Genomic DNA, 16,061 nt, shown 5'->3' on the forward strand with positions numbered 1-16,061 from the left:
TTGTTGCTTACCACAAACAGTTACTGATTGAAAATGGTGGTTGTGGTAAATGAAAAAATATTTAAAAAACAAATTAAAATTTCAGTAAAAAAACAAAAACAAAAACCCACCCCCACAGAACATTTTAGGCCCAGTTTGAACCCTGTGAGATGAAAACAAGTCAGAAATTTCAAAAATGTCACTAAGGTGTTTTTTTGTTGTTGTTTTGTGTCCCCTCCTCCCCCCTCTTCTCCCCCCGGCCAGCTCTACTATTAGGGATAGATTTAAAGAACTGTGCCCATGCAGCAGAGGCATTTGTGTTCATAGGAGCACTATGGTTGTTATGCACTAATGCTACTGAATTGGTGAATTAAGGGCTAAGGTCAACAAAAATGGAGGGTGCTCAGCAGCACCTCCAAGAGTTGCTTTGTACTTGGAGGTTTAAATGTGCAAACACACCCATGTTTTGTGGGGGCCACTGAGCAGGTGCTGTTCAGAATTAGGGGTGGGGGACTATGAGTGTATGTGAGTTAGGTCAGTAACAGCTTTCACAGAAGATTTGGTTGACAAAGTATCACAGCTTTAGTCATGCAGTTCTGAAGAGATTATATTATGCCATACATCTGGTCTCATATATATATATATATAATCTTCTGTATTCAAAATACTAGCTTATAGCCTTGCACCAATTTTGTGAGGAAATATAATTAATCTATTTTTATATATTTTTTTTGTTCTATGTTTCAGGATGTTTCATGACAATGAACTGGAGCAGTCAGACAAGTTTTATCAGAGTCTGCCTCGATCCCTGAAGTTGGGCTTTGCTTTGTACAATGCGATGGTGTCCAAGTCAGAAATGCTCTGTTATTTTGTCATCATTCTCAACCACATGGTCTCTGCTTCTGTCCTCACTTTGGTTCTGCCCATCCTTATATTCCTGTGGGCCATGTTATCCATTCCAAGGCCTACTAAATTCTTCTGGATGATGGCTATCGTTTATACAGAGGTATGCAACAGCCAGAAAATTGCCTTGCTGCAGACATAAGTGTCTCTCTGCAAACAAGTACTATTCTTTTTCTTTACATTAAAGCGCAATAAACTTCTGTTAGAATGGATGTTAATGGGGTAGACTATATGGCAGACGTGACTAAAGGATACTGGTAGGTCTGAAGGTAGTTCATGAACTGCAGGTAATTTGCTGAACATAAAACCAGAAATAAAGAAAATTAGAGAACGTCTATACGGGATGAAACACCACGGCAAGGTTGGCTCTTCAGGATCACAAGCCAGCAAAAATGTATTTGGAAGATCTACAAACTCTTCTGAAAATGTTTAAGGCTAGCTGTTGCCCTGCCAGGCCATGTCTTCCAACTAACTTTGTCTTTTTTCCTCTCTAGGTAACAGTAGTTGTCAAATATTTTGCTCAGTTTGGATTCTTTCCCTGGACCACTAAGTTATACTGCGGCATCAATGCAGAAGAGCCATTTGTTCTGCCAAACATTGTTGGGATTGAGAAGAAGGATGGCTATGTGCATTTTGATCTTGTGCAGCTGCTGGCTTTGTTCTTTCACAGGTCTATCTTGAAGGTAACTTGTTCTTGAAGAGAAGGAGAAGAAATGGCTAATTTCTTAGAGCTCTGCTGAATGTTGGCAGAGAAAAACTGAAACTCTGCTAAACTTGCCTGGTCTTAATTTCTGTTATAAATTCAAAACTCATCCCATCCTTTGGGGGCAGGGACTCAGATTCCAAACCCAGGTTTAGATTTAAACTTAGCATTTGGCCCTCAACTCCAATGGTCTGAACAAAATCCCAGATTTGAACACTTATGGGCCTAATTCTTTACATATAAATGCCATTTTCTTTAATGTGAGATACTCACATGCTGTGATGGGAGATTAGAGTCCTTGGGGTGAAATCCTAGCCCTGCTGAAGTCAATAAGAGGTTTGCCCCTGGATTTTAAAGGCTTTGAAGTGTGGATCCAAATCTGGGGACTTGTGCCCATTCCCTACCCACCGTGAAACCAACCGTTCATCTCAAGTGTTGCCTCCCCCTGTTTCTCTCTCCCCCATTCTGTGTCTTTCCGTCTCCGCCTGCAGAGGGATTCATGGTTACTGTGAATTAAAGATGGTGTGCTGAGGACACAGTGTATCAAACTGTATTAATCATTCTTTAAATGTTCCCATTAGCGTCATGGACTCTGGGATTCCAACGGTGTCAATGTGTCTGATTCCAAGAAAAGGAGATTTTCTAGGAGGCAAAAGAACCAGGAGTCCAGAGGTGGCCTGCAGGAAGAGGAGCCTGGATCGGGGCCATGGCACCTTTTCAGACATCACAATTCCTCAGGGAGTGTCTTCAGAGGAAGGAAGACAGTCTCCGTTAACAGAGGTAGTGGGGGCCACACTGAGCTATTTTTAGACACTAAGGGGGCTTTCATTTTAAAATTCAGGTGGAGAAAATACTATAAGAGCCAAATTTTCAGTTGTTCAGCTTCCTTTCTCTGGATGCACCTGAAAATAGGGGATTGTGCCTTAGGTGGTTGTAGTCTCTACCCCCCCATAGTAGGGTATTACTGTGATTTTTTTCCCTAATGTGCCCAGTAGCATGGTGTATAGGTGCCAAATAATTCCTTCTGAGTAACTTAATGTATTTGCTAGCCCAAGAAACTATATTCATAGGACATTCTCAAACACTGATTTCTTGAGAGATAACCCTACTGGCTGAATTACTGCCTTATTGGAACATCTAAGGTTAAACAGAATTGTAAACCTTTGTGACAAAATTAGGACCTGGCTGTTAAGAAAAGAACAGCCCTTAGACAAACCTGTGATTTGTCTTCCCTTTGGTAGGCAAGACTCAGAAGAATGAAGCCAGGAAGAAATGGAGGCTTTTTAGAAAGAGTCCCATCAGCAAGAAGAAACTTCTTAAGGAAAAGATGAAACAACTGATATTGAAAGCAAAGAAGCTGGTGATTAAAATGTAATTGGGGTATTATTTGTAACATCTCTTACGAAAATGAGACATTGTTGCACTTCAGTTCAGTAGAGTAATTATAATTCCAGTTTTTATGCGTCTTCTATGGAAGATGTGCACTGGATACATTCATCTGATCGTTCTGAGGATGCATTGTTACAATTTCCATTGAACTAGATTATACCTGTTTTTACCCCTAGTGTCCTTCAAATCTATCGACCTATCAGGCAGTTCTTCTACGACATTATTCATCCGGAGTACAGCCCCGTCTGTGATGTCTATGCACTGATGTTCCTGGTTGACGTGATCAATTTTATAATTGTTATCTTTGGATACTGGGCTTTTGGCGTAAGCACAAATGCACCTTCTTTATATAGACTGCAAAGCAAATAGCTTGATTATTAACTTGGGGACTGTGGTATATAGTCAGCAGTCTCTACCATGACTGCATACTCCAGGATTTAGGGAGACACAAGGAGGCACAGGCTAAGTTAATCAGTCTGGGAGCCAGGAGGAACCACAGTGTCCTGTGTGTGTGCGAATAAAGAACACACTTTGTATTCAGGACAGTTGATTCCTCTCTCTTCTCTACCACCAGGGACATGATGGAAATTTCCCCTGAATTACAGCCACTCTTTTTGTTTGTTTTTGATTCAACCTTAAATTCTCTTGAGCAAGGAGTCTCCATAGACTAGAGAAGAGACTATCTACAAAAGACAGGCTAACTGATACAGATAACACAGTGATTAATGATGAGGGAGAGGCTCAACAGGAGACACTGGGCAGGGAGTACCATTGTTTCCCAAAGAAAGCAAATGTTTCACTTCATTCGATCATGAATTCTGTTTGTTCCATTCCCCGCCCCCCCTTCTCTAGACTTTGTTTTATTTATTTTATACAGAGTAGATCACCTCAGTACAGATATTTTAGATGGAAATCTAGTCAAAAGAAAGGAGAAAGGGAGGGTTACCTAAGGCCTTGATCCTGTGAGGTACTGAAACCCTTCTGCAAGGTGAAGAACACCATAGACATTAATGGGAGCCGAGGGCAGCCTCTTTCAGGAGAGGGTCTTACTGCACAGAGAGCCTGTTTCATTTCCAGAAGGGCTATAACACCAAACCGATGGCAAAGCGGCAATGCAGTGTAGGCTTCTGGAACAGAAGCACAACCCAGTCAGTGAGTGCTATGCTTATACTCTCAGCATTGCTGCTTGCACATTGTGCTTGGCTGCCATAGCACTTGCTTGTGCTTTCCACATCTGGATGTTGTTGTTATGTCTCAAAGGAATCTGATTCTGCTTCCAAGTGGGGGAATGATCAGTGATAACAACAGATGAGTCTATCAAGATCCTTAAAGGCTTGGTTTCATGCAAAATAGTCCTAGTTATAAAAACTTAGGGAGGAGAAAGAGAAAGCAAGGGATGGAGATGGATCCAAACCGCAGCTCTGAAGCCCTGATATTTTTATAATGGGTCTAGTTAAAACTCCATATCTGAACCCTCCCAAGCATGAGTGGGGATTTGAAATCTGGATCTGAATATTTCCAAAACACAGGGTGTTTGATTTTGGCAGGTTCAAGCTACAAACATGGTCCTGGCTCTGGATGCAGGGTAGATGCCCATTGCTCTATAACACAAAGGAATAGAATTGTTTAAAAACCAGTTGATCTTCAGACTCCTCCACGGGGCATCAGCAACGGCTCACTGTCATTTTATTTGTGTCTTTATTTAAGATGCTTCTACTTAGTGCCTGCTGAGTAGAGATTTGCTTGTAGAGAGGAGGGATTAGAGCTTTGCCTTTCCAACCCCTACAGAAAATGCAGCACTTACTTACAGTTGTAAGCCCCCTTATACTCAGGGGAAATACTTGCCTGAATAAGGACTACTCACATAAGTAATAGTCTGGAGATTCCCACTCTCCAATGGGTTATATAAAATCATTGGATAAATCCTGAGTGGTATTGCTTTGTAACTAGATTTTCCCCTTATTTGTTATGATTAATTTCAGAAACACTCAGCAGCTGCTGACATAACTGAATCCCTGTCGGAAGACCAGGTCCCTGAAGCCTTCCTGGTGATGCTTCTGATTCAGTTTGGCACCATGATAGTGGACCGGGCCATTTACTTGAGGAAGACTATGTTTGGGAAGTGTGTATTCCAGGTTGTCCTTGTCTTTGGCATTCACTTCTGGATGTTTTTCATCTTGCCAGGTGTTACCGAAAGGTACAACTGTGGCCAGTGTCACATGAAAATCTCTCTCTCTCTCGTGAGCAGGACTTGCTTTCAATGGGAAAACAGACATTAGCCGTGGTGGCTTTGAAGTCTGACATTTCTTCATGCTTTCAGCAGTGATTTAATTTGTGCTGTTGGCACTTATGCTGGGATGGGTGGGTTTGGAAATGGATAGATGGACAACTTAATTTCCTTCCACAGTCTTCATGTTGAAAGTGTGGCATGCTTTGGGTAAAGAGAACAAAAGAGAGTGCAATTATGTGTGCAAAATGCTACTGCGTTGCACGCCTAGTTTATTTGAGAAAATAGCAAGGTATATGGTTCGTATGCAAACTCAGTTATGTCTGTGCATCTGACTCTTTGAAAATGAGATCTCAGGAGAAGGAGACATCTGCAGACTTATGAAGTATGGCAAGGGGAAAAAACCCTGGAAGAAATAGTCTCCCAACTTTAGATATATCCTACTTTGAAACTGCTCACTATTGGTCAACACCCTCCTTTCATGGATGGACATTTATTATTCAAGCTGCAGGGAAAAGAAGCTCCATTTAACAGGACCCATAGTCTCAAGTGATGACATATGGCCACTCACTTTACATCTCATTTTCACTAGGTTCCAATCCAGTCTGAGGAGGTTATATTAACATGAAGGTCAAACTAGTGATTGAGGAACTGTCACATTAAAAAAAAATGTAAGGACTTTGGGTGACCAAAATAGTGTAATGGAATCTCTGTTTTATTCACTTACAGGAGATTTAACAGAAACTATGTGGCTCAGCTTTGGTACTTGGTCAAATGTGTTTATTTTGGCCTGTCCGCGTATCAGATCAAATGTGGTTATCCGAATCGGGTCCTAGGCAACTTTCTGACAAAGAGTTACAATTTCGTAAACCTTTTCCTATTCCAAGGGTAAGCAGAGAGGCGATGTTCAGCTTTTATAATAGAGGCTAAAAACCTGTGGGCCAAGTCCTAGTCTCATTGAAGCCAATGGTACAATCCTCACTCAATTCAGTGGGACCAGCATTTAGCTCTATGAATGTTGACTGTTGACTCTATGAATGTTGACTGTTCTGGGGGTATGTGTGATTTATGGCAAGTATATCACAAATTAAGGTCAAGCCCTAAGTTTGCACTTTAGAGGAAAGGAGAGCAGGGTCTAAATGCCATAATTTGACTCTTGAATCCAATCCACATTTCTTGTTGCTGTAGCCGAGCTTTTCCCCTAACCTGATTGCTACTTTTCTACATAATCGCTCAATAAACTTCTTGGACAAATCATCTCACTTCCTGGCAGTCTCCCCTTAGCTAGATCGTTTCTGATTGCCTAGAATAGCTGCTTATTCCTCCAGCATGGGTCTCTGGAATGTATATGCTGTGATCCAGTGTCAAGAGGCAAGGAAATATTAGCAGAATTCAATGTAAATATTGTGTAAATCATCCTGAAATAGCATGGTTGTGAGATGAGCCTAACTGAAAGTTAAATAGACTAAGTAAATATAGACTAAATATATTCCATGCCTGGAATTGCCACTGGAATGGATCCAGACAGGAAATATGTTGATACACAGTCTTGTGGCAGAGATATTAAAAAGCCATTGGCCAGTTTGGTCATATTTGGGATGAATTTTATGTACTCAGTGCATTTTTAAATACATGCTGAGTTACATATTATTAACCTAAAAAACCCTATGGAAAAAATATCCATTTCCCATATGGGCTGACATTGCATGGAGCAATCTGTGGGTTTTGTATAAAGGAAGAGGCTCTGAAAGGAACTTTAAGGGAGGAATCTCTCTCTGGCATATTCGTGGCCTAGTTTTCAAGCATTGGCCTCCAGTGGGCCATGCAGAAACACTGCACTGCAGTTTTGAATGGTATTACCTGCCAACTCAGGGGATAGCAACAATGATTTGTACACAAAGGGGATAGGCTTTGCAGACACACACCCATCAGGATCAGTGGATGTTCCATGAATAAACTCCATCTCTTACATCCACAGGTGAGCAAATCTATCAGTTTGGGTTAGAGACTATACTACTCTGTACAGCACCTAGTACAATTAGACACCATTCTTGGGTGGTCTTTTGTACACAGGCGCTGACAGCTGAAAAGGACGCACACAGGTATTTGCACAGGAACAAGAGGAGGCCACGTCAAGGCCCCATTGGAAATTTGGCTTTTAAAGAAGATCTTCCAAATTTGAATCATTCCCTGGTGGGTGAATAGGTTTATAGGAACTGCCAGATGGGATCAGATGAGTGATCCATCCAGTCCAGTACCCTGCTTCTGATAGTGGCCAGTACCAGATGCTTCAGACTTCCCATAATGGAAAATTGTGGGATAATTTGCCCATAGGGGAAGTTTCTTCTTACCCCCAGGCAGTTAGCATTTGGCTTCTGCCTCGAAGCATGAAGGTTTCTGTGATTTCTGAAATCCCTGGGCACTCTGTAAAGTCTCAGTACTATACAACTACACACTGGAAACTGTTTTTCAGGAGCTGATAAAGGAAAAGTCCCCCAAAATCAAGGAGGATTGTGCCAGGGAAAAAGATTTCAATAAATGCCTGAAAATTATCTGCTAGCACTCTGCTAGGCTCTGATATTTAACACAGATGTCACTCTAAAAGGTTAATAACATTCTTTCTTTCTTCAACTGGTAGGTTTCGTATGGTGCCTTTCCTTACTGAGCTGAGAGCTGTCATGGACTGGGTTTGGACGGACACCACGCTGAGTCTTTCCAGCTGGATCTGTGTGGAGGATTTATATGCAAATGTTTTCATTATGAAATGCCTGAGAGAGTCTGAGAAGGTGAGTGATTCCAGTTGTACAATCCCGTCTCATCAAATTCTCTGACAGATGTTTCTGAGGCCAGTTGAGGCTGTGGAGGGAGAATAATGCACCCTTCAGAAAAAATTGGACTTGGGAAGATTGTATGTTTGAGCAGAACCTTCCCTTGCTCACTGTCCACCACAATGCTGCAGATAAATGGAGATGCCTGTAGCATTCTGACTGTATAGTTAAACAAGGCAGCCGTAATTACGCAGTCAGCAATGTCTCGGGCATAGACCTGTTTTACTCAGAGTGGGGATTTTATCGGGGACTCCAAGATTATGGGATCTTTTGCCTTTTAGTCAGACAGACACTAGAGATGGGAGTTTGGTTTTGCCTAGCAGTACATCCCCATTCCAGTACCACTTCAGCGTCAGCATTGGTTTGAGCCCATCTGCAGGATCTTTTATGTTATCAAAAGCTACTCTTGCACTTACAGAATAGTCACTGTGGGTGGCATCCTGGCCCCACTGAAGTCAGTGTCAAACCTCCTGTTGACTTCAATGGAGCCAGGATTTCACCCTCTCTCTGTAAGGTGAGGAGAACTCCTTGCCCATATCTAAAAAAACCTCTCCCTTACAATTTCCAGCTAGACAGTTCTTCCTTATTTATAAGTACAACTCATATCTCCTGGTGGGGATGAGGGAATATATTAAATATAGCTTCCACTAGTTGTTTTGGAATCAAACCTGGGAGCCAGCTCCATCTCAGATTTGTCCTCAATATCTGAATGCCATGCTCTGCCGCCAGCTGCTGCTGCTTTCTGTGGAGAGCAGCGCCCTTTCACTGGAAGGAGTTGGGGGACATCTCGTTTCTATCAAGACTTTAGGCTCCCAGCCCTTCTCCCTTTAGATGCTGCTTCCTCGCCCTGTGGCCTTTTTACAGCCTGGCCCCGGTCTATTTCGCTAGTGCTGTTTCCTCAAAGAGCTGTTCCATGGCAGTGGCTACTCAGTCCTGAGAGGGAGCAATGGGCTACTCTAAGAACATCATATATACATTATACTGATAATTTCTACTGAATTATAAGTGTGTACAGTTCCTTACAACCCCAACCCTCACAAATAAAATAGTGAGCATTTTCAGCTTATGCATGTCTTAAAAACTTTATAATTTTTAAATAGTTCATTAGAGGTGAATAGATAAGTTACAAGTGGAATAACTAATTTGAGGTTGTGTGTTTTCCAGTTGGTCTGCACATGGGGTGTGTGTGTGTGTGTGTGTATTGAGTAATCTGCCACTCAGTGTGCATGCAAAACAGTTAGGTTGTTTTCCAAATGCTTTGACTATCTCATAGCCTCAAAATGGTCACCAAGTTCCTTCCTGCCTGGTTTCCCTGCCATGCTACAATTGCATCATACTCAATTATATCTTTTTATTTGCAGAAATATCCTCAGCCTTCTGGCCAGAAGAAGAAAATGATCGTGAAGTATGGAATAGGGGGCTGCATTGTCTTTATATTGGTCTGCATCGTGTGGTTCCCACTGCTTCTTATGTCACTGGTTAAATCTGTGGCAGGAGTAACCAATCAGCCCCTGGATGTCTCAGTCCAAATTACCATTAGCGGTTACGAGGTAAGGGGAGTATTCTTACACGAGTGTGACAGACACTGACACACACACGGGCTAAGTGGATTTACACTAGGGTCAGAATCTTTTCACCTTATTGTTCACTGGTGTGCAAATGGCCTATGCTAGGGGCGATTGAAGGCTGCTGTCACTGGAAGGCTGTTCAGTGCCCTGTGTGAAATGGCAGTGGAAGCAATAGAAAAGGGAAAGGTATTAAGACGAAAGAAAAGGGGAGGTGGTAAATTCTATCTGGTTTCATGCTTCATACCAGTGGCATGGATTTTCTCTGTATTGCTACAGTGCCTGGAGGCACAGGGGTCCCAGGCTGCACTGAGAATGCCAGATCTGTGATTCGCCCTCTCTTTCTTGCCTAGTCATTATTCACCATGAGCGCTCAGCAGAGGAATCTGATCCCTTTCTCTCCAGCAGCTTATAATGAGCTGGCTAATCAATATGCCCTTCACCCGGTAAGTGTCAGGGCTCATTTAATCAGAGAGCCCAGATTCCCTCCAGTCATCCCTCAATGTTAGTGCTGCTCAGTGAGAGTTCTCCAGCAGGTGTCAGGTGCTTTGGTGGACATATCTTCCCTTTCCTGGAGTGAGCCCCTCACAAAACTGCAGTGATTTTTTTAGCCCAAGTTATGTCTACAGAGGGATTTCAGCAGTGCTTAGAAGTCATGGCACATGCTGGCAGGGTGACTCAGCAGAAACAAAACACAGGGGTAGTCAGCCCGGGTCTTTCCTTAAGAGGGTATGTTTGCAACTTAAAGTCAAAGCAAAAAACAAAAGTCACCAAATATTTCCCCAGTCTAGAGCCTGACAGTCCCTAAAGTAACTCTTCTCCTCAGTGCCCTAAGCAGCCAATTTATAGCCCTTCCCCACAGCACCTGTGCAAGGGGGGAGGGAATGCTGAGCTGGTGTTAACCCCTTGCTCACCAAGAACCAGATAGTGCCATGCACCCTGTCACACCTGGTTTAAATCTGGCTGCAGGTTAAACTGGTTTTTAACCCTACTCTAGGGTACATCCCTGCTTCTATGAGGGTTAGTGGGCCCTCAGTCCAGTTATGGCCCCTTTGTTACACTCAGGAAGTGCAAAGGAACCATAATTCAGCTCCAAATGCCCAGCAGAGAATTCCCCTGCTGGAGGAGAGGCCCTATCAGCACATCAGTGCTGCTGCCAGGTCCTGTTCTCCCAGCCAAGGGCAGAAGGAGGGCATGGGGGGGGAAGATGAGTGGCTCTATTCCACTGTGCCAATCTTTCCTGGCAGCAGCTCTGTGAGGGCTGTTCCTTGGTGACCCCATTCCTGTCCCTCCTGGAGCTCTGGGAACTTGGCCGTGAGGGAGGATTGGGCCCAGCACTAGGTTTTTGAGTAGTGCCTCCGACAGCCTGGCCCTGCTCTCAGCAGTCGAGCTACCTGAGGTAAATGCCACAGTTTGGCTGCTGTTGAGTTTGAGCCATTTTAAATGGGTTGGTTCCCTGTTGCAAAACCTGTGTAGATGAGGCCCTAACAAGAAGCCAAAAGGTTCCTGTTTTGATGTTTTACCCCTTCTATCCCTTCCCAAGTCTGCCATGCAGTTTATAGTGAACTACGGCCCAGAGGACATCGTCATTGCTAAAATAAAGAGCAATGCCAGCTTGCTGTGGAGCATCAGTCCTGCCAGCCGAGAGGCCATGATGGACGAGCTCTCCAGCTCCGCTGCTGTCTACGTCGACTTTCACTGGACCATTCTCAGGTAAATGCAGCATCGTGGTTAACACTGCAGTCGGTTAATGCAGCTCAAGGTCTATATTTTAAAAGTACTTTTCAGAGGAGTGACAAGTCAGTTTTAACAACATCAGTTAATGAATTATATAGTGGTCATACTCATTCATTCAGACTTCACTACGGTTAGCCTGCTGGTGTGCTGAGGTCCCTGCCACTCATGCTGTCGCATTGTGTCCTGTGCTTCCCCTGCCTGTCTAATACAGAGTGGGAGCAGTTTGGGGCAGGGACCATCTTTGTGTTCTGTGTTAGTACATCACCCAGCACAAAGGGGGCCTGGTCCATGTCAGGGGCTCCTAAGAGCTACCACAATACAAATACACAATAAGAATAATTAGTTAATTAATGGCTTCCATTCAGGGATCTCAAAGCCCTTTACAAACATTCATTCATGACTTGAGCCTTACACCTACCTCCGCGGAGAGGCTGGTGTAATTATCCTCTGAAATCTCTGTAGCACTTTGTGTTGCAGCTTCACCTCCAACATGTCCCCTTCCATAGGGCTTGCAAGGGACCCTCATAAGAAAGCCCGTAGCTGTCTTATACAGTGCCTGCACCAGAGGAATTCTTTCCCACCAGTTAAATGACTTTTACAGCCCCTGTACACCTCCACAGGAGGAAGAAGAATCCCTTCCAGTAAGTCTTATCTTGGAACTACATTTGTGTACCACACTTGAATATACCTCACTTGATTTTCTCTGGGCAGGAACGCTTCTCTGGTGAAGAATGTGGAAGCATCTGGCAAGCACACCGTGCGGTACAAAGAGAAGGAAATAAGAGAACAAATTGTTCAAATGCTAAATGGGACCAGAAAAGAGCCAATGTCAGTATTTTTCTTCTGTTTGAGCAGCATTTTCAAAATGCGCCATGGCAAAGAATTGTTGTTGGTGAACACAGTAGAGGGGATTTTTCACACGTTAAATGGGAGGGTCATTCCTTTTACAAACATTATAACCACACTATGTTAGGACTTCCCCCGTTTGATGACAAGGAGGGGCAGGGGTGTTGTAGTCACTCCTAGAAGTATTTTAGCTCCCATTTACGGTCATCCTTTTCTAAAATACATTGCATATGAACAATGGTGTCTGTACAGCCCTAGAGACTGAAGCCCTGGATTCCACAAAGCAGTACAACTCAGGCAGCAGCTGCCCTGCACACGTGCCTGGAGGGATCGTCTCTGTGGTTTCGGGGTGGTTGGTTTCCAGAACCCAGTCGACCCCAGGACTCTTTCCTGAAGCTGCCAAAAATGGGCAACTAATGAGGAAGACTGGAAGGATGATCTGGTTGTTAGGGTGCTAGCCTAGAACTCCACAGACCTGGGTTCAATTCCTGACTTTGCCACAGACTTCCTGCAGGACCTTAGGCAGGTCACTCAGATGTAGATCCACAAAGTTATTTAGAGACCTAACTCCTGTTGATTTCAATAGGGGGTTAGGCATCTAACTACCTTTGAGGGTCAAGGCCTCATTTTCCCATCTGTATAATGGGGATAATGTCACTGCCCTACCTCACAAGGGTCTTAGGAGGTTAAATATGTTAATAATTTGAGGCACTCACATATTACAGCAATGGGGGGGCAATATAGGTACCTTAGCTAGTTTCTCTGTTATGGTCCTTGAGAGCTAGACAGAACCATTCTGTTAACAGATTGAGTGGGAGTTGCAAAGTTCAGATTCACTCTGGGGGGTTGATCCAAGCACATTTCTAAGTGGTAATGATCCAGAAGATTAATGCATAGCACTGAAGTATTTGATAATTCCAATGCAACGTTGGCTTCCACTTGCTTCTAGACTGCTTCCTGGCGTCGTACCAAGATACCTCAGGGCTACTGCTGGATCAGAAGCTAAAACTGCACATCGCTTGCAAGTTGGTAAGCAGTTGCAATAAATTAATTATGTCTCAGAGTTCCTTAGTGGAAACTGAAGTGGTACCCACTGTGGGCTAAGAGGGGAAATATTGTGAGCCTCACACACATTTCCAAATATCACAAAGATTCTGCACCAAACTGGCTGAAATGGAAATATTTCCCCAGTAACAAATTCCCATAAATTTGTGAGCACATCAGTTTTTACATGTGCAAGAAAGCAGATCACTGCACTGCTCTACAGAACAGATTCTCTTCTCTGAAGAGGAGTACTTGGAGAAGGAAATAGCATGCAGGGAAGGGAAGCATAGAACTTAAAGGTATTAGGCATGTAGGGAAAAAGCTCCTAATTTTATCTTTGCATTTGGGAACCAGCTCATTCTCATAAACCACAAGATATAGACAAAATGGCTTTCTTCCGAAACATAACCATAAAACTACAGCAGCTGGCCATCAACTCGTCTTCCAGCCAAGTTACTGAGTGGTGGGTTATTCAAGAGTGGAATCCTACCTGCTCTGGTAATGCTTGCAGCAAGAATATGGAGCTTATCATCTACAATGACAAAGTCAGCCCTTCCAGTCTGGGATTCCTGGCAGGCTACGGGTAAGGATGGCATGCTACGCTACAAAAATACTCCCCATTGCTCTTTCTAGGTGGTGGAATACTTTATTCGGGTTTATTAGGTAGTTATTCAGTATTGGCATTTCCCTACACAACCAGGCAGAATATATATCTATTCTGTCTGATTGTGTTTGACAGGTTGGTTCTTTCATAGTTTTTCAATATTTTCTATATGGCTCAAAAGCTGAGCCTGTCAGGCACTGCTCTGAAAGATAAGCCCTTAGGTGGGTTATTAGCAACTGAAATGGAGGTGTAGGGTTATCACCAACCAGATCTAACATTTGATTACTCCTCTTTGACCCTGCTGTAGTCAATGAATTTGCACAAGTGTAACTGAGAGCAGAATTTAGCTAATGGTCAGCAAGCTAACATTTGATCTACGTCAGTCAAATTGTTGCAAAGTGCTACAGCTTTCAAAATTAGCAGCGATTCTGAGGGAAAACAGTCACATAAAGCAATTCCATTTCCGTGTGTCCCACAATAGGTTTTATGCACCACCTAGCAATTTACTGAAGTCCTAGGTCTGTGTTCCGAAAGGGCTTGAAGGCACAGGTGCTTTATTTTCCTTCAAAACTGAGAACAAATTCCTTGGGTTTGGCCAGCGAGCAGTCCTTATATCCCTAAAAATCACACATCTTTCAGTAAAAGCAAATGTGAAAACAAAGAGGAAAAAAGTCCCCTTCCCAGAGCACTAGGCTGGGAACGACTTTGGACCCAGTTTCCCATCCCTGGGTTAGGAGATTTTATTTCAGACTAGAAATAAAGCAGAAATTTAATAGTGAAGGGTAATTAGCTATCGGCACACCTTAGCTAAGGAGGTGGTGATTTAAAGAATTCATGTGATGGAAAATCCAAGATTGGATTTCTTTCTAAAAAGACATGCGGTAGCTCAACCACAAGTTATGGGTTTAATGCAGGCAGCACCGGGGGAGGTAATTCTATGGCCTGTGTTATGCAAGAGGTCATAGCTGATCACAATGGTCTCTCCTTCTGGCCTATTAATTGACCTTAATCTGCACTGGTAGTCTCACTGAAATTAGTGGAACTTTGTATAACTATTCGAGGTAAGGACGGTAAAGTTGGGTCCTTTGGGAAAAGCTAAATTGCACATTAATGGATACCTAAATAGCTTGCTTATTATAGACATTTATGCACAACTCCCATAGAATGGGCAGATAGCATGACCATATTAGGGAAGAGATATGGTCCCTTATTTCTTCTCCCAGTTCTGATCAACCCTGTACTCCCCTCTTCTCCTCAGCATCGTTGGCCTCTATATGTCCGTTGTCCTCGTCATTGGGAAGTTTATCCGAGAGTTCTTCAATGGCATCTCCCGTTCAATAATGTTTGAAGAGCTGCCCAACGTGGACCGCATCCTGAAACTCTGCACAGACATCTTCCTGGTGAGGGAGATTGGGGACCTGGAGCTGGAGGAACAACTCTTTGCCAAACTCACCTTTTTGTACAGATCTCCTGAAACTATGATCAAGTGGACTAGAGAGTCAAAGGAACAGTGACAGGACAAATATTTGTTTAGTGAAGATCAGGCTTAGGAAGCAAACTATTGGCATGGGCTGCTTCAGAAGCAAATAGAACATTCAGGAACGGGAGATGCTGTGAGCATCTCCTCTCCATTGGCGTATTTCCACCTTAAGCTTTTCCAAAAGTTCCTCACCAAAATGTATCGTGTTTAGGCAGAAAGTGTACTTTTCAGGCCAGTGACTTCCCTTTGCTCAACCAGGGAAGACCTAGTATTGATCCCCTACAGACTGCACCCCACAATCATGGGTGCAGAGAGCTCGGCCCAAGTCCACCTGATTTTATCTGCAAAGCAGCTAGAAACTTCCTCACAGAAACTTCTAATCAGCCTCTGAGCAACTGCAGCTTGGGCTAACCAAGCTGAGCACCATTAATGGCTGAAGATAAATTATAGGGAGGAAATTTTAATCGGGCTAATTTACAAGAGTCTAGGTTCAAATGCAAGATTTTAAAAAAACACTTAAAGGGGTACTAGGACATGGGTGATGAGGCTTCCAGTGCTCATTGGACAAAATGCACAGACTCAAGATGTGTAAACATTCCAGTTTAGAACATAAAAACAAACCATTCCAAGACAAAATAAAAGAACAGAATGGGGCAGGGCATGATCTCTCTAGCTAGGCCTAAGGTCCCTTCAATTCTTAAGAGGTCTCTACCACAGTCTTTACCCAACTAATATTCTACTTCATAGTTTGGAGGG

The 16,061-nt window shown here is 43.3% G+C and overlaps 1 protein-coding gene across 1 annotated transcript in view; it reads left to right on the forward strand.

Moving 5' to 3' along the window:
• The window catches only part of LOC311529420 (piezo-type mechanosensitive ion channel component 2-like), a gene marked incomplete at both ends in the record, with an annotated part of 61,953 nt that extends 46,614 nt beyond the window's left edge, over window positions 1-15,339 (forward strand). The window contains 15 exons of the mRNA XM_084645395.1: window positions 727-985; window positions 1,377-1,565; window positions 2,167-2,365; window positions 2,827-2,956; window positions 3,151-3,298; window positions 4,957-5,171; window positions 5,931-6,089; window positions 7,840-7,987; window positions 9,391-9,579; window positions 9,948-10,040; window positions 11,138-11,307; window positions 12,043-12,159; window positions 13,127-13,206; window positions 13,576-13,804; window positions 15,084-15,339. Of these exons, the coding sequence (XP_084501521.1) occupies window positions 727-985; window positions 1,377-1,565; window positions 2,167-2,365; window positions 2,827-2,956; window positions 3,151-3,298; window positions 4,957-5,171; window positions 5,931-6,089; window positions 7,840-7,987; window positions 9,391-9,579; window positions 9,948-10,040; window positions 11,138-11,307; window positions 12,043-12,159; window positions 13,127-13,206; window positions 13,576-13,804; window positions 15,084-15,339 (2,581 nt within the window). The remainder of the gene's footprint in view (window positions 1-726; window positions 986-1,376; window positions 1,566-2,166; window positions 2,366-2,826; window positions 2,957-3,150; window positions 3,299-4,956; window positions 5,172-5,930; window positions 6,090-7,839; window positions 7,988-9,390; window positions 9,580-9,947; window positions 10,041-11,137; window positions 11,308-12,042; window positions 12,160-13,126; window positions 13,207-13,575; window positions 13,805-15,083) is intronic.
• Between the last annotated feature and the right edge of the window lie 722 nt (window positions 15,340-16,061).

This window comes from Lepidochelys olivacea (assembly GCF_965140295.1).
Source record: "Lepidochelys olivacea isolate rLepOli2 genome assembly, chromosome: 13".
Taxonomy (NCBI): Eukaryota; Metazoa; Chordata; order Testudines; family Cheloniidae; genus Lepidochelys; species Lepidochelys olivacea.